The 26,395-nt window shown below is 39.3% G+C and overlaps 1 protein-coding gene across 1 annotated transcript in view; it reads right to left on the minus strand.

Annotated features, from left to right (window-relative positions):
• Window positions 1-26,395, minus strand: part of CUNH10orf67 (chromosome unknown C10orf67 homolog) — a gene marked incomplete at its 5' end in the record, with an annotated part of 133,300 nt that overhangs the window by 66,506 nt on the left and 40,399 nt on the right. The window contains 4 exons of the mRNA XM_032425536.1: window positions 11,431-11,496; window positions 19,233-19,291; window positions 20,428-20,544; window positions 26,213-26,243. Coding sequence (XP_032281427.1) covers window positions 11,431-11,496; window positions 19,233-19,291; window positions 20,428-20,544; window positions 26,213-26,243 — 273 coding nt within the window. The remainder of the gene's footprint in view (window positions 1-11,430; window positions 11,497-19,232; window positions 19,292-20,427; window positions 20,545-26,212; window positions 26,244-26,395) is intronic.

Genomic DNA, 26,395 nt, shown 5'->3' on the forward strand with positions numbered 1-26,395 from the left:
AAACTTAATATCAGGTAAAGTGAGTCCTTCTAATTTATTCTTCTTTTTCAAGATTGTTTCAGATATTCTAAGGCCTTACTTTTAGAATAAAATTGTCTATGTCAACAAAAAAAACCTAGCTGGAATTTTGATAGAAATATATTAAACTAGAGCCCAATTTGGGGAAGAACTGACATCTTTACTACATTGGGTTGTCCAATCCATGAACATAGTATGTCATTTATTTGAGTCTCTGATTTCTTTCATTAGCATTTTATAATTATCAGTATACAGAACCTATACATGTTTGGTTAGATTTATATTTATTTATGTTTCTTTTGGAGCAAGTACAAATTACACTGTATTTTTATTTTTTGTTTCCATATGTTCATTCCTAACATACAGAAAGACAGTTGATTTTTAGAAGGAAAATATTCAGTCTTTCATCATTGAGTCTGATGTAAGATAAAGGGTTTTTTTGGCACATGCTCTTCATCAGTTTGAGGAAGTTCCCTTCTTTTCCTAGATTGCTAAGAGTTCTTTTCATGAATGGGTGTTGGATTTTTTCAAATGATTTTTCTCCATCAATTGACATGATCATGTGCTATGTCTCTATTAGCCTGTTCTTATGGATTTTATTGATTTATTTTCAAATGTTAAACTAGCCTTTCATTTCATGAATAAATCCCAGTTGATCATAATATATAATTTTTTATACATAGCAGGCTTCAATTTGCTAATATTTTTTTTTTAGGATTTTTGCACCTAAATTCATGAAGGATATTGCCCTATAGTTTTCGTTTTTGCCTACGGTCTCTGTATGGTTTTGGTACCATGGTAATACTAGCCTCATATAATGCACTGGGAAGTGATTCTGCCTCTTCTAATTTTCTGATATATATTGTGTAAAACTGGTGTTAATTCTTTAATGTCTGGTAAGATTCTCTAGTGAAACTATCCAGACATTCTGCAAATTCATTTTTCAGGAGCTTTTAAATTAGAAATTCAATTTTTATGGTCATATGACTTTTAAAGAATATTTCATTTTGATTGAATTTTGGTAGTTACTGGTTTTTGAGGAATTGCTCCATTTTTTTCTAAGTTGTGAAATTCATGAGCATAAAGTTGTTTGTAGTTTCCCCAGTTATCCTTTTAAAGATGACAAGTTCTATAGTGATATCTCATTTTATTCTTAAAGTTGGAGATTTGTGTCTTTTGCCCATCTCTTTCCATATTTATTAGTCATGCTAGAGGTTTGTCAATTTTATTGGTTTATTTTCAAAGAACTAGGTTTTTTATTTCCTCTGTTGTTTTCCTATTTTCAATTCCATTTATTTCTGCTATTATCATTATTATTTCCTTCCTTTCTGGTTGATTTGTGTTTATTTTGCCCTTCTGTTTCTAATTTTTTGAGGTAGAAACTACAATTATTGATTTGAGACCTTCTTCTTCTCTACTGCTAGCATTTAGAGGTATATTTCCTTCTCAGCACTGCTTTAGCTGTATCTCATATATTTGGCATGTTTTATTTTTCATTCTGCCTTAGGTACTTAAAAAATTGTATTGAGACTTCCTCTTAACCCTCCCTATTCCCAGTTTGCTGAGAGTTTTCATCATAAATATATGTTGGACTTTCTCATGTGTTTTTTCTACATCTGTCTGCCCTCTGGCTCCAACATTTTACATTTTTCTCATATACATAATCCCCACCTGCACCTTATTCTAGAAATTCTGTGGTTTTAGCCATTACATTTAGGTTTATGATCCATTTGAGTTAACTTTTATATGAGGTGTGAGGTAGAGTTGAGGTTCATTTTTTGCTTATAGCTATCCATGTGTTCCAGCACCTTTTGTTGAAAAGATCACCCTTTCCTGCTTGAATTGGCTTGGCACCTTTGTCAGAGATCAATTCACCATATATGACCCACTAGGTTTATTTCTGGGGTCTCTATTCTATTCTGTCAATCTATATGTTTATCCTTATGCCAATATCATTGTACCTTGACTACTGTGTCTTTAGAATAAGTCTTGAAAGCAGGTTGTGTGAGTCCTTCAGCTTTGTTCTTTTTCAAAATTATTTCAGCTATTTAAGGTCCATGAATTTTCCATATAAATTTTAGAGGAGCTTGTTGATTAAAAAAAAAAAAAGCCTGCTAGGATTTTAATTGGGATTGTGTTGAATCTATAAATCAATCCGGAAATAACTGACAGTTTATATCATCTAAATCATGAACATGGTATGCTTCTCCATCTATTTAAGTCTTTAATTTCTCTCAGGAGTGTTTTGTATGGTTTTGTAGATATTTTGTCAAATTTATCCATAAACATTTCCTATTTTTATGCTATTATAAGTGGTGTTTTTAGAAATTTCCATTTTTGATTGTTTATTGCTTGTATAGAGAAATACATTGTTTTTGTATCTTGATCTTTGTGAACTTGCTAAATTCACTTATTAATTCTAGTAGCTTTTTTGTAGATTCTTTAAGATTTCTTACATAGATGATAATGTCATCTGGGAATAAAAATAGTTCTACTTCTTCCTCTCCAATCTGGATGCCATTTCTTTTTCTTACATTAGTATCCTGGTTAAGATCTAAAATACAATGTTGAATGGAGATGGTAAGAGCTGAAATTCCTTTTTTTTTTTGGTTATCTTTTTTTTATTATTATTATGCTCAGCTAGCCAACATATAGTACATCATTAGTTTTTGATGTAGTGTTCAACGATTCATTAGTTGTGTATAACACCCAGAAGAGCAGAAATTCTTGTCTCATTCCTGATCTTAGCTGTCAGTCTTTCCCTGTGAAACATGGCAGTAGTTTTAAATGTTTTGTAGATACCCATTATAAGCTCTATTCCTATTTTGCTGAGAGTTTTTCTTTTTTAAGTAGGCTCCACACCCAGCATGGACCCAACATGGGGCCTGAGCTCACGACCCTGAGATCAAGACCCGAGCAGAGATCAAGAGTTAGACGCTTAACTGACTGAGGCACCCAGGTGCCTCTCACTTAGAGTTTTATCACAAATGTATATTGGACTCTCTCAAATGCTTTTCCTACATTTATATCTGCCTTCTGCCTCATACATTTTACATTTTTCCCATACGCAAAACACATTCATCCTCACCCAAGGCCTCCAAAAATCCCATCCTATTACAGTGTCAGCTTGAAGCCAAGATCTCATTGTCTAAATCTGGTCCAGGTGCACATAAGCCTCCTTGAATATAGTCTATCTTGATCTGATGACCCAGGAACTAAAGAGACAAGTTATCCAACCCCCATAGCCAACATATCATAGTGGGACATTGGATAACCTCTAGACACCCTCTCCTTCCAAAAAAGGAAAGAGTGGGAGGCATATAATGACCAATCTGTAGTATTTTTTGTTTCTCACACATGGTTCCTTATTTCCTGCCAACTTACTTTTGGTTTACATTTCACCCTGCAGAAAAGGTCACTGGTTCTTAGCCTAATGTGGGAGATCACCTATGACCACCTCTTCACACACACACACACACACACACACACGCACACACGTACATTCTAGCACGCCCAGCACTGTGACTTCTGTTTCTGGTTTGCCCAGACTGGTGAATGCCCTAAGGGGAAGTTCAGTTTGGAATGCTAAATTCTCCCTGATGTTTCTCCCTTGACATTTGATTTTACCTGGTAATCCCTCTCTTGTCAATTCTTTGGTGCTTTATTTATAAAGACGTTTATACTATTTCATCTAAATTGTTTTTGTTTTCTTTTTTTCTGGGAGTTGGTTTGAATGCCTAGCTTACTTGATAGTTTCCCCCACTATAATCAATATCAGTGTGCGTAATGGAAAAAGCTTAGGCCCTCTTTCCCAAACAGTTTGAATTTTCCCTCAGAATCCTCCTAATACATTGGAGTTGATACACAGAATCATGTCTGCTCTCGGGAGGAGCTTTCAGGTCTCTAGCTATCAGAGGGACCAACCGTCCTGGTTTGCCTGACTGGGGGGTTTCTAGATACAAGACTCTCTGCATTAAGCCTGGAGAAGTTCTGGTCAGACCAGGATGATCTGGTCCCTCTCAACTGTAACTCTGCTTTCATCACTAAGTGTAGGTGTGAGTAACCCACTCCTCTTTTCTTAGAGAAGGACACGAACCATCACACTTTCCAGTGAGATCAGATAATCCCATGGTCCTGCAGCTCCTTATCTGTCCTCCGCCTGCTAGTTGACCAATGAGGTGGCTCAGCTGGACCGAAGTAAGTTCTCAGGGAGACTTGATATTGATGGCATTGGTGCCACCTCCTTGAGCTCAAGTCTGGGTGATCTTAACAGGGCATTTCCCTGGCCAGGAATCTTCTAGAACAAAGATGCACTAGATGGTCCCCAATAAATGTATAAAGTGGTATGGAGCTGGTTTTCCTCTCCTGTAGCACTTTCCATGACTCATCCTGCTGGCCTAGCCCAACATCACTTTGTGGTGGAGTAATAAAAGATAAAGGGAGAGTGTCCTCTCTGGTCATTTTCTTCTTGTAAATTGTTATTTTTGTGTGTGAACTTTACACATATACCAGGTATGCTAGTGGTACTTACGGCTCTGACCCTTGCACAACATCTAGGATTACTATAGCACAACACAACACCAGGAATTACCCACAGTGAACATTTACTGCAACTACTACTCTGTGACAGATAAACGACAATTTCTTCAAATGGGAATTTGGAGCTTTCTGCCTGAACTCAGCATTAATGGCTTATGTTCATTGCAATGTATTAGTGTAACATTCTGACAGAGAGGTGTCAAGGGAGAGAATCAGGGACTAAATGAACTAAATAAAAACAAAGGAAAGAGGATCAGGACTAGAACAGAACAAAGATATTTCTCTTAACCACACCTGGCCAAGAGTTTTTCCTTATTAAAGAGGGCAGCACATCTCAATGGATGGTCCAAGGATCCATGGGGTTCCCAAAATCTTTAGGGCTTTTGCAGCATCGTTATTATTTTCCTAACAATACGAAAACAATCATCACCTTTTTTCACTCTCATGGTCTCACCAGCATACAGTGGAGTTTTCCAGAGGTTCGGTGATATTTACCCTGATAGAATGAACGCAGAAGCAGATATAAGGATCCAGCTGTCTTCTAGTAAGCCAGATATTCAAGAAATTTGCAAAAATGCAAGGCAATGACACTCTTACTAAACTTTTTTGTTTTGGAAACTATTTTTATAAAAAATATGCTATTTATTTTAGCATGTAAAAGATTGTTATTGTTATTTTTAAATGAACTAATAAATAATTTGATTGTTTTAATTTCACATGCAGTAAATATTAACTGATAAAACCAATCTAAACCAAATCTCCTTAGAGGCCTCAATAATTTTTAAGAGTGGAAAGGGATCCTGAGACCAAAAAGTTTGAGAACCACTGGAACAAAACCTATAAATTAATATGTAAATTAACCTATCAATTAAAGTACACTCTAGTTAGTCCATATATTGTATAGCTGTATCACATGTGTATGAACAGTATTACCAGCTTATTAAACTATATGTAGTTCATGCTATAGTGTGGGTTAAGTCATTTTCAACTTATCACTTTTAAAATTCATTCCTTCATTTACTCATAACAAATATTTGAGTATCTACTCTGTGGCAGCCACCATGGTAGGTTTCGGGGTACAACTGTGAACAAGATGCAGTTCTTGATTTCAAGTAGCTCACCAGATGGAAATAGCAGATAAGTCAACAGGCCATCTCCATACAGTGTGAGGATAGCCACGAGAGGGGGACTGTGTGCTGTATAAACCTGAGGGTGGGAACCTGCTCCGGTCTAGGGGAGTAAGGGGGAGGGGTTCCCAGAGGTGTTATCTGAACTCTGACCTGAAGAATGAGCAGGAGCTAACCAAGAGGTGGCACTTTAGGAAGAGGAAACCACATAAAAGAAACAGTACTCTGAGACATTTGGTAATAAAACTCCTGATTATAGGTAGACAAATGTGTCTGCTGATTTCATGGGGTATGAATTGCTGCATGGGTCTGAAGGCTTCACTGTGGTGGATTTGGAACAACACTGGCTCAAGGGAACTTTTCCTTTCACAAGGTTTGCCCTCTGCCCTGTGACTTACAAGTAGATCATGAAGGCTGAGCAGGGCTACCAGATGTCTAGGACTGTGTGGAGCAAGCACATTTTCTGATGGTGGGCAGGAACTCACTGACAGTGAGAGAGGGAACACATGGATAGTAGAACTTGCTCTGCGGTCTGCCAAATATATAAGGATGCAATCACCTTGAGCCACTACTCATGTCATTCTTGTCTTCATTAATTGCCACGATTCCCAAAGCTATAATGTAAATGAAGTTTCCCACAGATCACTGGAAGCATCCCCCAGATTTCAAAGTGGTTCTCAGTCCTATGGCAGCAACAGTTGGCAAACCGTAGATTCTACCTGTGGATCACCAGCGTCAGAACAGTGATAGTACCAGAGGGGCGCCTGGGTGGCTCAGTCAGTTGGGCATCTGATCTTGACTTCATGATCTTAGGATTGTGAGAAAGAGCCCCTTGTGGGGCACCCTGCTAGGCATGGAGGCTGCTTAAGAGCTCTCTCTCCCTCTCCCCTTACCCCTCCCCACACTTGCACGCTCACTCTCTCTCTCTCAAAATAAATAAATAAATAAAAATGTACAGTGATAGTACTAATGAGAAGTGATATAATAACAAATTTTATCAAATACACAGGACTAGACACAGAAATTCAGACATGTATTTTATTATAGTAAATGTCTGGGTCATCAAAATACTGGTTTCCTAGTTGAATGGCCAAACACTGCCACATTACCTGGTATATGTCTAGACAGACCTGAGGCATGACTCAAAGGGAACTCAGGCAACAGGGACCCCAGTTATGGGATCAAGGCCAACTGCAGCAGTAACTCAGGGCTGGGCCCCCAGAATGAGGGGCTACAGCAACCTTCGTAACTCCTTTCTATCTTAAGTCTGGGTTGTCCCTAGAAGCCAAGTATACTGGGATGAAACAGATGAGAAAAGAGTTAAAATTAAGAGTTCAGTTATAGTACTTTTCTGATGAGTACACTTTTTTTTTTTTTTTGGTTTTTAACCAAAGAGGTGAATGATCTGTACACTGAAAACTATAAGACATTGATGAAAGAAATTGAAGAAGACACAAATAAATGGAAAGATAACTCATGTTTCTGGACTGGAAGAATTAATATTGTTAAAAGGGCTATACTACTCAAAGCCAATGTGATCTCTATTATGATTCCAGTTTTTACAGATTGCGCTTTTTACCAAAAGAATTATTAGAAAATAAATAGAATTATTATTAGAAAAAATAATTCTAAAACTTATATGGAATCACAAAAGACCCCCCCCCCAAACCCAAGCAATGCTGAGAAAGAAGAACAAATTTGGAAGTATCACACTTCATGATTTCAAAGTATATTATAAAGCTACAGGAATCAAAACAGTATGGTACTAGCACAAAAACAGACACACAGACCAAACGAAAGAGAGCTGAGAGTCCAAAACTAAACCTATGAATACATAGCCAACTAATATTTGACAAAGGAGCCAAGGACACTCAATAAAGAAAAGACAAGTCTCTTCAATAAATGGTGCTGGGAAAATTGGACATTCACATGTCAAAGAATGAAACTAGACCCCTATCTTATACCACTCCCCCAAATTAACTCAAAATAAATTACAGACTTAAATGTAAGGCCTGAAGCCATAAAACTTCTTGAAGAAAACATAGGGGAAGAGCTTCTTGACATAGGTATCAGCAATGATTTTTTTGGATATGACACCTAACGCACAAGTAACAAAATAAAAAATAAACAAGTGAGACTATATCACATTGAAGACCTTCTGTACAGCAAAACAATCAACAAAATAAAAAGGCAACTTATGGAATGGTAGAAAATATTTGGAAATCATATATCTGATAAGGGATTAATATCCAAAATATATATAGATCTCATACAACTCCATTGCAAAAAAAAATAAAAAATAAAAAAATAAGAAAACCCAAATAATCCAATTAAAAATGGGCAGATGATTGAGGTACCTGGGCAGCTGGGTGGTTGAGTATCCGACTCCTGCTTTTAGCTCAGGTCATGATCTTGGGGTCATGGGTTCGAGCCCCACATCCAGCTCCTCACTCAGCCTGGAGTCTGCTTGTCCCTCTATCTCTCACTCTGCCCCTCCCTGCACTCACTTGCATGCATGCGTACGTGTGTGCGTGCTCTCTCTCTCAAATAAATAAAATCTTTAAAAAAAAAAAAATAGGGAGGTGACCTAAGTAGATATTTTCCAAAGAAGGTATTCAAATGGCCAACAGGTACATGTAAAGGTATTCAGCATCATTAATCATCAGGGAAATGCAAATCAAAACCATTAATGAGATATCACCTCATACTTGATAGAATGGCTATCACTATAGATAACAAGGGTCGGTAAAAATGTGGAGAAAAGGGAAAACTTGTGCCCCGCTGGTGGGAATGTAAATGGTTCAGCCACTATGGAAAACAGTATGGAGTTTCCTGAAAAAGATTAAAAATAGAATTACCATATGACCCAGCAACTCTTCTTCTGAGCATTTATCTGAAGGGAGCAAAATCCCTATCTCAAACAGATAGCTGCATCCCCATGATCACTGCAACATTATTCACAATAGCCAACACGTGGAAACCACCTAAGTGTCCATTAACAAATGAATGGATAAAGAAAATGTGGCATTGATATAATGGAATACTATTCAGCCATAAAAAAGAAGGAAATCCTGCCATTTGCAACAACATGGATGGGGCTTGAGGACATTATGCTAAACGAAATCAGTCAGAGGAAGACAAATACCGTATGATCACTTATATGTGGAATGTAAAAAAACTGAACTTAGAGAATTGGTGATTGTCAGAGGTGGGGAGTGAAGTGAGGTTGGCGAAATGGGTGAAGGTGGTCACAGTACATAAACTTCTAGTCATAATAAACGTCCTAGGAATATAGCATACAACATAGTGACTATAGTTAACAATACTGTATTGTATATTTGAAAATTGCAAAGAGAGCAAATCTTAGAAGTTCTTATCACAAGAAAACAAAGTTTGTAACTATGTGTGGTGATGGATGTTAACTCAATTTACCGTGGTGATCACTTTACAATATACACATATATCAAATCCTTTTTTTGTACACCTAAAACCAATACAATGTTATGTGGCGATTACATCTCAATTTTTTAAAAAGATAAATGAAAGGCACTACGCATAAGAATCACAGGAAGATACAAAACTATTTCATACGCTTCCCTTCAAGCCGATCTCAGGATACCATGATTCCAAATTTCATTGCTTCCCTACACTTACTGGTGGTGCCTTTTTACTTGCAGCTCTTTGACTTTTTAGGCTAGGTTCTTAAGAGACCAGAAAATAAACCGCATTGGAAAACAGTAATAGGCAAGCATGGAACAAAAACCCTGCAGTGAGAACATTTTTACATTTCTACAAAAAGACTCTGCATCCACTCTACCGTCTCCCACTTCTCCATCTAGGTACAATCATCAATCCAGAAATCTTCATTTCTGGAAAAAAAGTACTGTGGCAAGAAACAAAGGAAGCCAGAGAGCCACAAAGCCAGCCTCCCACCGAGTTAGGAACAGAATGCCTTGGTGGGAGGGAGGGGGCGCCAAACAGTGACCTTGCTGGGCCCAAAGGTATGCCCCGGAAACCTTGGTCATGAGAAGAACCTTAAGCAGACTCTCTCTTCTGAAAACATGAACCCCCAAACTAGTTCTGAGCATGCCGAAGGCTCTTGTGTGTGGGGGGGGTGCGGTTTGTGATGCAAGATCTTGCTGCTTGGCAACAAGCTTGGTGCTCCACAAACTTCCAAACAACAAAATAAAACGTGATTGGTTCCCCTGTGGGCAATATAATAGCACCGGTTAACTGCTTAAGTTTAAATAAAGAGGCCAAGTAAAACTATGGGTTCTGTTCATAGTATCGGCACAAACTCACTGATCAAGGAGTTTAATTTCTTCTCTAATGTCGTTAACAAACTGACAATATAACACTTGCTTCCCATTCTATAAAAACACTTTCAATTTTAATGACAATGTGCACATTTCGTTTGTTTTGAGAAACAACTCCTAGACTTTGGAGGAATGACAGAAGGGGGTGGGGAGAGAAGAAATCGACCAAGTATATTCCAATAATGGAGACGATTTTTATAGGCGAGGTATCTAAAAGTAAAGGGTTCAAAATAACGTTATTTGTTAGCACATGGTTTCTGTGAATGGCTAACCATAATTTTTTTCCTTGCCTGCATTCCCAAGTTGGTTTCATAGAAGGCTTTATTGTCGTCCCGGAGCATTGTTTTGCATTAATTTCTATGACAAGGAACCCAAAACACATGGTGCTGAGAGTAACAAAACAGAGTTAGGGAAACAGTCATGACTTGGCACAAAGTGTGACAAGCTGTAAAAAAGGGAATGTTTCAATATCTGAAGTGGTGTTGACTTCCTATGAACAACCTTTTCTCTTCTAAACAGTATCATATTCTTTTCAAGCACATTTAGAACGCAAGTCAAGCTGTGTTTTATTTTTGATTATAATAAACACAGTCAGTTTCCTGTAACAAAGACATACTAGTGGTGACCAGTTGAAAGCCAAAGTACACCACCATAAGCTGGGCGGGGGGTGAGGTGGCGGGGCCTGGGGGGTGGGTAGTCAACAGATAAAATAAAAGAGCAGCCGTCTGGAAAGTTCTCTTAAAAGAACATAAAAAGCCAGTGTTTTCTTATGAGACAAACACAGAATGCCAAAATATCTAGCTGGGCTCTTTTTTTGTTGTTGTCACTTATGGCAATTTGTAACTAAAAATAGCAGATCCTTCAAAATATTGGGCTCTCCTATTTGTGTGTGTGTGTTTTTTAAATCTCCATAATAAAACTCAAAAACTGGACAGTGCTTTAAATGGTAACACGATTTCTTATGGAAGACTCATCTACGTGGCAGCTGATTACGTTTATCATAGTACTAATCAATCTGTTGCCTTAAAATGATCATTTAAAAATGTTTATAGAAATAGGTGAAGGGATGAAGAGGTACAAATTTACAGTTATAGAATATATATGTCACAGGGTTGCAAAGTACAACATGGGGAATATAGTCAATAATATTGTAATAACGTTGTATGGTGACCACACTTACTGTACTGAGCATAGCTTAATGTATGGAATTGTCTGTCGAATCACTATGTTGTACACTTGAAACTAATATAACATCGTGTGTTAATTATGCTTCAATTAAAAAAAGTCTATAATTATGCATGCATTTAGATTATTGACGAAGGTGAAATAAGTTTACAGTAAAATGTTTACAGATAAAGTTTATAAATCTTTCATGATTAAATTGAATTCCTGATTTCAAATTTATTAGGAAATAATGTAAATCACCTTACCATTTCTTGAACTAATGATTTTTCATAATCGAGCTCACATAGTAATCTGTCTCTACCATCAATTAGCTAAAAGAGAAGAATATTACATTTTGATTAAAGAAAAGAACAGAATGTCTAAAATTCCTCCTCAGCAGAATTTAGCAACACATATTTTGATTTTAAACAGGAGAAAAGGGGATTCTAATATGATTTAGAAAATTTAAATGTCTGTAGATTATCATGTAACAATAATACATTATTATATAATTACTGTATTTTTACTAGAAAAGCAAGCAAAATATACACAGGAAATGCCAATTTATTTACAATCTTCCTCACATTACCGCAACAGAATGTGACATCAATATATAATAAAGCAAGTAGAGTCTGTCAAGAAGAGAAATTTTGCTCTCCTCTTTATAGGACCCATTTCTTTTATTTTAGATTTTGGTGTTCTATTTCTACGCACATCAAATTCTCTTCATGCCACCTGAAAACAGCCATCAAAGAGCATACGCTGTAGGGCCACTGCACTCCTATGACTTGCCTCCATATCTTCAGTGATTATTTGCCATTTGTGTATATTTATATTATACTATATCAGATACACTGATATAATATAACTGATATATAATATATATTAATATATATCATGATATATATGTTATCAATGATATATAATATCATATATTATGTATTATATATCATATTATATATCAGTTATATAATATATACACATATATGTATATACGTATAAGACACATAATATATACCAGTTATATAATATTATATACATATATTGGACGTCAGTTATGTTATATACACTGATAAACTTCAAACCTTGATTCTGACATCCACTCAATTAATTCATATATTCATTTATTTATACACATGTATAGATGTGTATATTAGATGCTGGGAGGTCTACGTTCGTCTACGGAGGTACAGAAATGAAATAGAACAGATCCCTTCCTCTGGAGCATCTACAGTATGGTAGGAGAGCAATGTGAAAAAATGACCATAATACATAAGAAAATATGTTAATAAATCACATTTTCAGGTGGTCAAAAGCATAGCGATCTACATACCCCAGCAACCACAGTTATAATCAGATATACCAGGAGAGGTACTGTTTGACAATGGTCTTGAGGGATACGTGCAACAAGTTGGAGAAGGAACAAGGTAGAGAAAACAGCAAACAAAATAGCACAGCAACTGGAGAGGAACATGGAGTCATGGAGGACTTGGGGAAGGCTTGGTATAAGGGGACCCAAGGTGCAGAGAGACAGCAGTGGCAGGAAAGGAGGAGGGTTGGGTGACCGTAGGAGAGGCCTCACTCCCCACAGTCAGAGGTGGAAGGCAGGATGATGCAATGAGCCGAACAGGAGTCTGTTCAAATGGGAGCTCTTCTCCTTACTAGCTGTGTGGGTTAACTAAGTCTCTGCTTCAAGTCTTAGTTTTCTTGTCTGTAAAATTAAGATAATAAAACCTATTTCAAAGAGTTCTTCTGGAGAGAATTTAGCTGTTTCTGGCATCTGAAAATCCCCCAGTGTATTTTTGGGTGGTCTGATTTTATACGGTAGGCAATGGGGAACCATTGAAAGTTTTAGCACGTACAATGAAGGTAGGACACAGCTATGGCAGAGTGTGGAAGCTAGATTTGAAAAGGGATGAAGGTGGAGACAGGAAAATGAAGTTCGAATCTATGGAAATGATGAGAGCCTCAACCAAGTCTGCAGCAATGCTGTGACAGAGAAGGGGGATTTAAGATCAATTTTGGACGGAAAATCTACAGATTGAGTGACCAACTAGATATAAGGTATAAAGGAGAGAGTAGAGAACGACCTTAGATTTCTCATCTGTTCTTCAGGATCGATGGCAAGGTCATTCATTTAAATGGGGGAACACAGCAGAATCCAAATTCAAGGGGTAATGAGTTCAAATTTTGACAGTGGGTTTGATGAGCATGTAGAGCATTTTTTCAGCAAATATTTTTTAGGGCTCATGACTAAGAATATAAACAAGACAGTTCCTGACCTTAAGAGAGCAAATACTCCCAGGTATGCAGGGCCATAGAGGGAGCTTCTAATTACCATAGGAAATGGATGGGGACTGTCAAAGTGCATGTAACATCGAAATTAAAGATGAGAACAGAGTTGAAACTAGAGACGTGGTGTTCAGGGTAATCACGAAGCAGGAGAGGAAGTTTGGAAGTCACTGGTAAACAAGTGTGCCAGTTATGGGAGAGGCTGAGGTCAGCTAGAGAGAAAATGAGGAAGATCAAGGTTAAATAGAATTCCCAAGAATGGAATTCAAGTGGAAAATGGAGAAGGAGAAGCCACCGACAGATATTGCTTAGGAAGGAATGAAGAATTGTGTGAAGAATCAGAAGTGAGCATTGCTGCAGAAGACTCTATGACATGGCAAGTAGTCTGTCATATATGGCAGAAAATTCAGGAAGGAAAAAAACCTCAAAAGGATTGAAGGCGGGGCACCTGGGTGGCTCAGTCGTTAAGCGTCTGCCTTCGGCTCAGGTCACGATCCCAGGGTCCTGGGATCAAGCCCCGCATCGGGCTCCCTGCTCAGCGGGAAGCCTGCTTCTCCCTCTCCCACTCCCCCTGCTTGTGTTCCCTCTCTTGCTGTGTCTCTCTCTGTCAAATAAATAAAATCTTAAAAAAAAAAATTAAAAAAAAAAAGGATTGAAGGCAATATGAATCTCACTGTGACCTTATCCACAGGGGGAGTGAAAAGGGGCTGGTAAACATAGATTTCTTTTAAATAATATTTGAAGTACAGTAAATGGCAATGGGTTGGGGGTGATTAGGGTCAATGGATACCACCAAGATGATGGTTTCACTATGTCTGTAAGCTAGAGGAAAATTTTTAAAAGCATAAGAGAGAAAGGGGCTGATGAAGTAAGTTCCAGAAGAGGAAGAAGGAAGAGATGAGTCAGGGAATAGATGGAAGGATGAATCAGGGCAAAGGAGAATGATCCTCTTCAGATAAAAAGGAGTAAAGGTAAGGCTAGGTAAGCTAAGTGACAGAGTAAGAGAGCGCAGAAGGGGAAAAAAAAAATCCAAGTGTCCGCCATGTTTCCTGTGAATTAGGAAGCATGGAGAGGATGGAATATGGGAATTAAGAAAAGTAGTGGAGATTAGAACAGCTGTAGGGGTAGTAAGAAAGGGTGCTAAGTAGATCCAAGTGAAATGCTAGGCAGGGAGAAGGTGCAGCTACTCTGGGTTAAAACCCCATATGCTTGCAATGCCACCAACAGGCAAGGATTGGCCCATCTCCACTGGAGCAGGGCTGGAGAACAGTGGGGACTGGCTAGATAAGGGTCTCCGAAGGTGACACAGTGGTATAGTTGATAAGGTGGGAGGGTAGATGGCAGGTTTAGGGAAAGTAATGGAATGAGGTGGAAGGCAAGGAAAAGATTTTGTATTGAGTCATCATACCTTGGTCTGAAAAGGAGTGTCACCAAGTTTTCAATGGGTGTCAATTACCACAAACACCAAGACCATTAGCCCCAACCCTTCCTGCCTCCTTAGATCACTCTTCATCAATGACCTCTTCTGCTCTACGTCTCCACTCTCATTCTTCTTTCCATTGGCATCATTTAAAAATATTCTAGTTTCTTCTTTAAAAAAAAATTCCTCCCTCAGCCCCATGTCCCTCTCCAACTACTCCCCTACCTCTCTCTAGCCATCCACAGCCAAACTTCTAGAGAGTTGCCCATGCTCACCATCTCCACTTCTGCATTCACCCTGCTTCTCACCTGTTCCCACCGTTCCAGGAAAATGACTCCCATTAATATCACCGGGGTCACTTTGTTGCCAGAGCTAATTGCCTAATCTTCCCTTTTGAGCCTTTAGCACAGTTGGCGGTAAGACACAGTGCAAAGGATATTCTCCCTTGCTTGGCTTCCGTGATGTCCCCTCTCTGGCTTCCCCTACTGATTGTTCTCGTCTTCATTCGAATGCTCTCCAGCCTCAACTTCTCCTTTACCTCTCCCATCTTCAACATTATCAATGACCATAGCTTTTACTGCCTAAACATCCCTGGAATTCATCCTGCTTGATCATTCCCAGTGTCACGGTCCTCTTTCTGTTTCAGATTATACTTTCTCTGGTCTATCCAAGTAGCCTCTTAACTGGTCTCTCCAGCTCCAGATTTTCCTCCCTCCCTCTCATTTTCTTTCTGAAACGTGAAACCAATCCTTCCACAATGTTCAAGGCTCCCCAATGCACTCAGAAGGCAACTCAAACCCCTTAGCATGAATAATAATCCTCTGCCATGAGCCCTGCTTCTTACCACCCCTTGCTCTCGCATACCCCTCAGCTATAGCAAATCACATGCACTTACTTCCCTTTTGCATGTTTCTGACCCTTCCCACTTCCCATATCCCTTTCCTGGCTTACTAGAACCTCTCTTCTGGGAGTCAACTCAGAGTCCTTCCTCCAACCTTCCCGGATCCCTTACAATCCACACTGGGCTCCCCAACATGGCCCACAGCAATCTATGCTGCCCTGCATCCTGATGCTGATCACACCCTGAGCTGTCATTTCTGACTTCTGGCTGACTCCCTCCCAGAAGGAGATTCATATTAAGGCCACAGCTGGAATATAGATTCAGCTGTTATTCGATTATTGGAATTTAAACATGCAAGTTACTGAATATCATAATAGACAGTGCTTCAAACCCTGATGGAAGGCATGAGATCAGCCTACCCCAATACAGGCCATTTTCAACTTGGTTTTCATTGAACCCAGGGCTAAAAAAGGAAACATGTGTCTTATCCAGGGGCTTCTGAGCTGCTTACCCCGCCCCCTTCTTCCTGCCCCAACACAAATTCTCATAGCTCACCGGATTGCTACCTTGTACTTTAGCCATACCAAATCACAAACAAGTCCACAAACATACCTCATGCTGTATGCATTCACGGTCCGACCCAGCTCTTCCACCCTCCTACCTACCTGGAAAGATCAGCTCCAGTGAAAGAGTGCAAAATAAGTGTGGAGCTATGTGTGAAGCCTTTCTAGAACCTTCCAGGTAAAGCTAGACATCTCTTCTCTATGTCCATACTTCCATTACAGTCCACGTCACACAGCCCGAGGGTTTTTGTCTCTTGCTCTAGACTTAATCTGCTCTACAGCAGGGCCGTGTGTGTGTGTGTGTGTGTGTGTGTGCGCGCGTGTGTGCGTGTGTGCGTGTGTGCGTGTGTGCGTCTCCGCAGTAGCACAGAGCCTGGCCCTAAAAGGCATCTAATAAACATTGCTGAATTAATTGATATAGTGGAGGATATTGGAAACCAAAGCAGTAATATCAGCTCTCGTTTGTTCAACAACTCCTGACGTGCTTGCCAGTTGACACAGCACTTTGATGCACATTATCTCATTCTATCCTCACAGTAAGCCTGTGAGAGACAGGAAGAAGGATAAGGCACTGGCCCAAGGGACCTCAGTGGCAGAAATGGAAGAGGAACCCAAGGTTCTAGATTCTTTCTGCTCAGTACAAATTTGTGCTTATATTCAGTGTTTCTGTGGAGGTCCAGTACGTATAAAGAAAAAAAGAAAAAAGGATTTAGAAATGATCAAACAGACTAAGGATCTGCTATATATGTCTAGAAGAGAGCTGTGAATTAAAAATATGGTGCAAGATATATATAATTTTGAATTTTATAGTAGCCTTGTTAAAAAAAAGGTAAAAGAAACAGGTGAAATTAATTTTAATAATATATTTCATTTATCCAAATATACATTCAAGATATTATCATCTCAATGTGTAATAATTAATATTAATAATCATTGCTGAGATATTTCACTTAAACTAAGTCTTTGAAACTCGGTGTGTACTTTTCACATACAGCACATCTCAATTCGGGAGCTAAAATTTCATCGGAAATACTTGATCTGTATTTAGACTGCATAAAACTTACAGAAGAAAAAGCAGATTCACATACCAAGTTATTTAAAATATAAAATATATTTAAAATATAACCAAGTTATTTAAATATAAATATTTAAAATATTTATTTATAAATCTTTAAATTTAAATTAAAAATTAAAATTAAATATAATTAAAATTGAGTTCCTCAGTTGCACTAGACACAGTTCATATTTTCAACTAGCCACATGGGGCTACCACTGGGCAGTGCAGACCTAAGGAAGCTGAGGATGCATTTAACTGAAATATTTAAGCTCACACAAGGTATAACTCGTCACTCGAAGGGGCATGTTTCTTTCTAACTGGTGGCTTCCTGGTCAGATTTTTCGCTTTAATTTCTTGTGCTCCTCACAGAGAATAGTAAGCTTCCACAACTCATCTCTACCAGTGACAGAATAGACTGAACAGTTTTAGAAACATTTAAGCCTTCCTTGGAGGTTAAGTGACACCAGAAAGCTGGGACTTCATTTTCAACTGAAGACATTGACGCTAAAAAGGTTAAACTTGTCTGTCCACAGACTCCTGTTTTCTCTGTGAGGACGGGACTTGTACTGTCTCCGCTGCAAACAAGGTGAAGTGCAAGAAAATGAACTCGCTCTGCAAATCCCCATCGATGGGTTTGGTTTTCAGAGAAAACATCGCCCAACTCTGACCCTTCAGGGTAACCAAGTCTTTAAAAAAATAGTTCTTAAGAGTAATTTTATTGAGGGCGCCTGGGTGGCTCAGATGGTTAAGCGTCTGCCTTTGGCTCAGGTCATGATCCCAGGGTCCTGGGATCGAGTCCCACATCGGGTTCCCTGCTCCTTGGGAGCCTGCTTCTCCCTCTGCCTCTCTCTCTCTCTGTCTCTCATGAATAAATAAATAAAATCTTTAAAAAAAAAAAAAAGAGTAATTTTATTGAAAACCTAAGAATACCCTGAACTGTAAAATCAGGTTGAAATTTGGACCTAAACTCAGGCACAGGTGGTCATTCGTTGGGGCTCTGGAAACATGGCTAGTGCCTCTGAGGGAATGAATGTTTAATTAAAACTGAATGTCACCCAGTTTTAATTAATATTCATTTTAAAACTGGCACTCAATTCAGTGAGTGGAGAGCATTGATGTTTATTTGGAATAAGTCAGGGATGTAAATACACGTTTTCACCTGTAAATTTCCTGAACTCTAAACACATCTTCATTCTATGAATCACTCAAAGAGCATTTGTCCACACACCAGGCACTGTGCTCAGCACTGGGAATATACCAGAAACGGAGATGACACCGTCTCTGCCCTCATGAGGCTAGCAGCACGGCAGGAAAGACAGCCCGTCGCTGAAAATGTGTTGATAGCTAGGATGGAACGCTACCACTGAGAGCTAAGAAAGCCCAAAGCAGGGGCGCCTGACCTGTGTGGGAGGGCGGGACTGCTGTGGTCCTGCGGCCTTGGATGCACTGGGAGATCTTGACCTTGCTGATACCCAAAAGAATTCCAGTTCTAAATACAGATTTCCTGCATAGCATAAGCCCAGTTCACATGCAAACAGAAAAATGAACATGAAGCCCCATCTGGGCTGAAAATAAGATTGCTCCTTCTTAATAATAGAATTCTCCCACAAGCACACCTTTGGATCCCTGGTGTCCATATAAATTTTCAGTTCCTTACAGTCAACAGGGTAGACACTCAGTTATCCCAAAGGAAAGAACTATCTGTACATTAATTCATTTTCAAGACTGAATCCTTATTTATTACCAGAGACCCTACCCAAATCACGGGAGAGACTAAATACGGAAATGGACTTTTCTCTACACCCCAAGACAAGCGGGACACAGTGTTATTTCACTCGTCGTGCTGACATTTCAATGTAAAAAGAGTCGTTCGTCAAGGTAAAACATTACAGTACCTTTTGAATAGTTTTATGATTCTTTTCTGCCTTCTCTTTCAGACTTACAATTTCATCTCCTGTAAACAAAAGGAAAGAGAGGCCAACCATGAAATTACAAGCTTATGGCCCTGTATTCAAGCTCCCTGCTTCAGGGCAGGCTGTACACGGCTGGCAGACATGCTGGACGCAAGTCCTAGCAGGACTGTGACCTTCACAACTGCCCTTGACATTCACAGCCTTCTTCCTGCTGTTCAGACGGCTGGTCAGATAGGGATTAAGAACTAAGTTCAAGATCCAAGTGTGGCTGAGGGCTGAAAGCTTTTCATCCATACTAGCAATGGACATTTTTGCCGTTAGTCACAGCCAATACAAAGTGCTTTAGCAGGTGGCACTTTATGACTCAGTAAGAACTACCAAAGTCTGAAAAAGCAGCATCGCACCACATTAGAAGGGAAATGAAACTACACCGGCATGGTATAATTTATATTCAAGGGATATTGTAATCTATCTGATTTCATCAATATTTTGCTCTAAGTTTTTTTTTTTTTTATTGCTTTTCATCACTGCAGGTAAGGGGAACACCATGTAGGTAACAGAAATACAAAGATAACAGTAAGTGAAAAAAGACTTTAAAGCAGTCTAACTTTGGTGATTTAAATGCACCTTTTGCCAACGTTTAAGGTATGTAAAAAAGGGGAGTATGAGGCATACACATGAAGATTTGTGCTTTAAATTTGTATCCAAAATTGAAGATAATTCCGTAGTAAGTAGTGCCATATTTTTCTGAAGGGCTAACTCTGTTCCTCCACAAAGGATACCCCAGTCTATGTGCTTAAGTATTTAAAGGTTATAAATTTTAGATAATCAAGCAAGCATATGAAACAGAAATCAGCAAAAGTCTCTGTCTATTTATAATATTTCTAGGTGAAATCTTAGTACATTTTTCAAAGGTCAGTGTTTGTCTTGGGGGGAAAACAAACACCCTGAGTTAGAATGGCATGGCTCAAAAATATAACCACAAATAAACCCTCTTTCCCAAGCAAGGAATGCCATCTTCAATAAAAATCAAACCGATCTTATACATGTAAATCCAACTGATCTTATACATGTAAATAACCAAGCAAACGTATGTTTGGTGAAGACAAACACTGCTATGGATTTTATGAAGTGCCCACTGCATAGGGTTTTCTCAAAAATGACTGTAAAAGGTTACCTAATACTGAATTTTCCTTTAGATTGAGTCGGATTGCTTCTTCGAGTTCTGAAATGATCTGAAGCAGTCTCTTGTTTGCCACTTTGTACTCCAAATTTTCCCTCTCTAGCATTGTCTCTCTGGCAAAAGTGTCCTGAAAGATGGGGAATTCCATATTTCTAAGCAGAAAGCCAAGGATTTAAATATGCAACACAAGACAATACAGATGCAGAAGAGCTATCATATAATTTTCTGAATTCTATTACACACTTATAATATGAATAGTAAAAAGGAAGGAGATTAAATAGAGCTCGCTGGAAGAAAGGCTGCAGTACATTCTGTACAAAGACCACAGCACATGGGGACATTTTATTGACAGGAATAATGCATATCATACTGTTTGTGTGCCCTCATCATTCAGGTCAATTCATTATGGAGGCTGCGTCCGGGGAGGCAGCTGGGGCCCCTCCACCCACACTTCCCTCTGTGTGTGTCTGAAGCGCTGTCCGCCTGTAACTAGGCAGGCTGGGGGGACCGGGACGGGCAGCGCCAGGGGGTGGCAAAGTGCACGGTTAAGGAGGGGGGCTTGTTGCCTTTGTGGCATTTCCCAGTGTCAGCGCTGCCAGTGTCATGAGGAGCACATCACATGTCAAAGCGGTGACGTGTTCGGGCTGGGAGCCGCATGGAGTCCATCAGGCGCACGGATATCCACACAGTTGGTTTTCGGCTTGGTGGAGGAGCCACCCAGAGGCAATTCATATTCTGAACATTAACATGGCTTTGCATGCCTGTCACACTGGGGACTGTGCAGGCGTTTAATGCTATTGAAGACTTCAGTTTAAATCTCTATGCAAACAGCGATTACCTTGTAAGAAGGTTTCAGGATAACTTACAACAAAGGACTTTAAAGTTATAGTTTTAGTAAAGCAAACTCATTTACATTTTTATTATGTGCGTCTTTTGTTTAAATCTTGCCATGTCCACTATGGGAGAGACTTTTTCTTACGCAATAGAAGCTTATTGGGACAGCTACTCTTCCTTTCTTCTTCTTCTTCTTGTCTGTTTCAAAGCTATTGAAAAACATCTGAATATACTCTCAGCTTATGGCTGTCGAGGTTTTACTGCCACACATTTTTAAAAAAATTAAGATGTAATGGATTGGGGAAGCTGGTGCAGAACTTTTTACTTCGTGATGGTAAAATATTAAACGATCACACAATCTCAAAATATTAAGGAGTAGGCTGAAAAGTCATTATATTATTGTGCTAAAAGAGATAGAAAGTTCTATATGCCTTGCTTCAAAATTCATATGGTTCACAGAAGTACTTTTGAACTTTAATCTTCAGACCAATTATAATGTATTCTTTTTGCAGCAATGCCATGATTGCTAATACAAAAAAAATGAGATCTCCTCTCAAAAACAAAATCTTCCTTCCCAACATACTGGGTTCCTTTTGGAACCGTATTTTTATTTAACCTTAGAGAGATCTGAAAGTAAATTATTAAAATGTTTTACTCTGTGACCATAATGTCTCAAAAGAAAAAGAAGTGGCTACAATTTTTGCAGTACATTTAATAAACCCAGTACATTCAATAAGAAGCCACCTACTAATAAAGTTAGTCATAGCAAAGTTAATTTTTTAAAACAATGTTAAGTTTTGCACTAAACCCAATACAAATCTTTATGATTTTGATCCACCATTTCATTTACATTATTTGAGCCCAACTCATTCTTAATTCATGAGAACTAACAAATCTAATAGTTAATAAACAGCACTGTTTTAATAAAGGAATAATCCCAATCATTAATTTCTAGTCCCACATGGTTCAATTTGAAACCATCACAGAAGGTACTTATAGACTAAAAATGGTTTTTAAACAAACAAACAAACAAACAAACAAACAAACAAACCATATTTGTCTCCAAAGGCTTAAGCATACATTTTCTAACTGGCAGAATATGAATGACCACAGTGAATGATATGAGCACTCATTATCATAAACTAAACAAGAACTATTTGAATTCATCACAGGAAGCATGAAATGTATAAGTGGTAGCAGCTAATACCTCAATGCGTTTTCTAAAACTCTCGTATAAAAGCAGGAAACAAGGAAAACACATTCATCTGGACGGTCTTTCTTCCCATCCATCTATACAGCTCCCGTGCTTGTGAGGTTAATCTTTAGCTCTGTCCCCACCATCTGTCAGCTGCAGGAACTGCACGTAATTAACTATTCAGACTCCCACAGCAATGAGGACACTCATTAGCAAAATGAACAAAGGGATAGTTCTGGGCTGCCGCGGTCATCTGTTACACTCTGAGTGGCAGGTTTTGTGGTGGTGTTCCTTCTACCATCTGCCCACACCACTAGTTTTTGGCTTATTTAAACCATGAGACTTCTTTAAAATAAACTGCGTTAACAAACCAAGGTTAAAAAGGATGGAGATCATTAAAAGGTGGTTAACTAGATGTAGCTATTTAAAGCCGCACCGTAGCTGAAGAGAGATGGTGTGTGATCCACGATCATTCTGGAATTTTAAATTTCGAAAGGAACTCGCCAATGTAAAGTTTTTCTATCACGCTGTGAAAACGAGGACTTCCCGCGGTGGCTTATGCACTAATTCTCTGGTGAACATTGACGAGATGTGCAGAATCATCGTTCCCCGGTTTCGGAATCCTAAACAGATCTTGAAAGAATCGTTTTTGTAGACTTGGTGTACTGTAGAGCCTTGCTACTCGAAGTGTGGTCCACAGACCCTGAGCCCCGGCCTCACCCAGCAGCTTATGGGAAACGCAGACTCTCAGGCCCCAGCCCAGACCTACTGTCAGAATCTGTATCTTAACCAGAGCCGCGGGGGATCCATACACACAATGAAGTCTGAGGAGTACTGTTTAGAGCCCTGCATGTGCCTCTCAGCAGTCCCCCTTCTGCCATATTGGTGTCTCAATTCTGCAGGCTCCCCGTACAGTACTTGGACATCTCAATTTGCTGCTGGGGGGTGCAGGAGGGTTTTGATGCATGCCCGTGCTGCCTGACAGTCACGGAGAAGAGCAGGTGCTCTCCCGGTGAGTGACAGCCAGGAAAGTGGCGCACTGGGGCAGTGCAGCCCTGCAGAGTTGCCACTCTTGACGGACAGCTCTGTTTCAGAGCTGTCAGCAACAAGCAGTTATGTTCCCTTCTCGAGGGGCGGGGGGGGGGGGGGGGATGGTTGCACAGCTCATTTATGGGAGGGTAAGGGCAAAAAATGAAGTCAGTTGCAATTAAAACGCACGTGCATGTGTGCGGGCAGACACGCGCATACCTGCGCATGCGCTCTGGCAGCCCAGCCTCCGTTTGCAACCCTCAAGGGGACTGATCAATGGAGCGCACGACAACCGGAGAACCACAGTGACATGCGGCTAAGTCACGACCGTTTCCTACAGAACTAAACTGGAAAAGACGTTCAGTCCTTGAGTGACGGTGCTCGGAGGGATATTCAACATCAAGCCTGGAGAGATGAGGCTTCTATAACTTAAAGAGCTCCCTTTCCCGATTTCCATTTTGTTATAAATATGATTTAAGCTAGCGGTTTATTAAACTTTCCCTTTGCGATCACATTCTCATCAGATTTTCCTCAAAAACCATTCTAGAGAGATGTTACGACTACTTATTAACTATAAAGTTATTCATATAATTTGACTGTCAGTAAGAATGAACTAAAGTGTTTCCCTATTGCTTATTCAGCTTGCTTATTTCAAGTGGTTTCAAGTTATCTCCATTGCGACTTTGAAATTCTCCGTTTGGTTCTCCAAATTCTGTTTTCCAAATCTAATCTCAGATGCTTGGTGTCCCAAGCTTTTTTATACCACCAGAGGGAGCAGTTGTATAAGATGAAATTTCAAATTAAAAAAGATCTCTTTCAGATCCTCGGTGGCATGGAGTTTTAGGAAATCTTAGAGGATTAAAAAAAAAAATGATCCTCCATAGGTTTATTTTGTATAATTCGTGATCTGTTTTGTGGCCTTCATGTCCATGTTCCTGAAATGCACACCAGTCCCGACTGCTCTACACTGCCCTCAATCAAGGTGGGATACCAGCGCCATACATTTTGTGGGGGTCCTCAGGAGCCGGGAGAAATGTACACTCCCAGTAAATCAGGAGTATCTTCACCTCCCTCAAACTTTAGGGTGTTTACAGAAATTGTGATGTGGTCTCCGTGGGGACAAATTTTAGTGGAATAACCAGGGTATTCAGGATGTCTTCCTGAGCCAGCAGGGTGGAGCCCCCCACTTCCCTTGTCCTCACAAAGCCACTACCCATCCTCATCCTCCTTCCCCTCTGGCATCAGAGAGAACAGTTACCAGGTTAAGGACATTTCGAGATGTAAACCTTACAAGATAGACCTCATGCTTTAGTGTAAGGAGCTCATTTACCAAATAGGGATGGTCTGAACAGGTCCTGAGGTCTGTTCAGAGCATTTCATGGAATGTAAACTAGATGGTCATAAGGACTTGTGTATTTCCTCGTAATGATAACTAGGATTTATATACTTAGCTTTCTTCAAAGAACTCAAAGCAATTCACATTCAATACAACAGGTATCCTTCTCACAACTATCTCTTTTAGCTAGGCAGGTATCTTTGCACTTCACAAATGGGAAATAAATGGACAAAAATCACCCTGCCAATCTATACTGGATATCTTTGACCAAGGAAAGATTAAAAACCAAAACTATTACAGTTGTTTTAGTCCTTTCTATTAAATTATTGTCTCCAAAAGATAAGACTAGAATTAGACCCAGGAAAAGGTTAAAGTAAGTGCAAAAACTGGATGTGCCTCTTCCAAAGCAGTCAGAACATGTAAAAAGAATTAACATTTAATTAGATCTATGCTACTAACACTTAATATTTACTTAGAAGATACTCAGGTTTTTTTAGAACATAAACAATTCTAATAGATTATACAAAGTAAACACTTCTTCACCAATCAGTAAACAAAATCCTTCAGAATGATACAAGTGCAATACCTTCTCTCTTCTAAACTTGGAGTTTTAAATAAGATTACTAGTGTGAGATTTAGGTAAATTATCGATTGCTTTAAAAGGACTGGCAAAGCATAAGTGTTTCTTCCTAATGTTGACATTTGGATGTATAATTTTTCAGACCTTTTCTGTGCGTATGTATGCGTGTGTCAATATTTACGTGTGTATGTATACACCTGTATTAATATATGTGTACATTATAATATTATAATATTATAGTCTATTTTATATATACATATCAACTAGTTAATTTGGAAAATCACAACCTTGACACCTTACTGTAGAGCATAGAGCTCCACATCCTTTTGTGGGCTTCAGATTCAGCAGGACCTCGGTTCACAGGCTATCTCTAGCATGTACTAGTTGTGTGCCTGGGGGAAGTAACTTAACCACCCATCTCTGCTTCCTCCTCCATAAACTGAGCCAGGAGATGAGAAGAGGTACCACTGATGAGGCACGTGGTGCCTGCCAGTTGATACTCAAGATTGTTATTCCTCTGGCCTCTCTTCTAGCCTCTCTGACTCAATCAGCTTCTTGCTCTTAGAATCTAATAATAAAGACTCCTCTGTGGCTCTGAACTGTGGTTGGGCCACCGCCAGTGGCTCAAAGCTGACTTGAGATGAAAATGAATTCACTCTCAGCGTCCATACTTTCCAGAGCCCTTAAAATTCTCCTCCTTGACAGGAGTTTAGCCTCTCCTTGCTCTCTCCTTCCATTTCTGTTCCCACCAGTCCTTTGTCCAAGTAGTTAACCAATTTCTGGCTCCCTTGGAAACAAGGAGAACTGGGAGCGGGGGAACCCTTTGAGAATTTTTCCTTGAAGGTCCTCCTGTTCCATGGTGCTTTGTGGAAGCCTCCGACATGGAGATTGCTTTATGTCTTTCAAACTATCTAAACAGCAAAACAGGGTTGGAGTCTTCAAAATTAAAACAAAAATCTACGTGCTTTTCTAGAATAGGACAATTTCT

This window comes from Phoca vitulina, unplaced genomic scaffold, assembly GCF_004348235.1.
Source record: "Phoca vitulina isolate PV1807 unplaced genomic scaffold, GSC_HSeal_1.0 scaffold33, whole genome shotgun sequence".
Classification (NCBI taxonomy): Eukaryota; Metazoa; Chordata; class Mammalia; order Carnivora; family Phocidae; genus Phoca; species Phoca vitulina.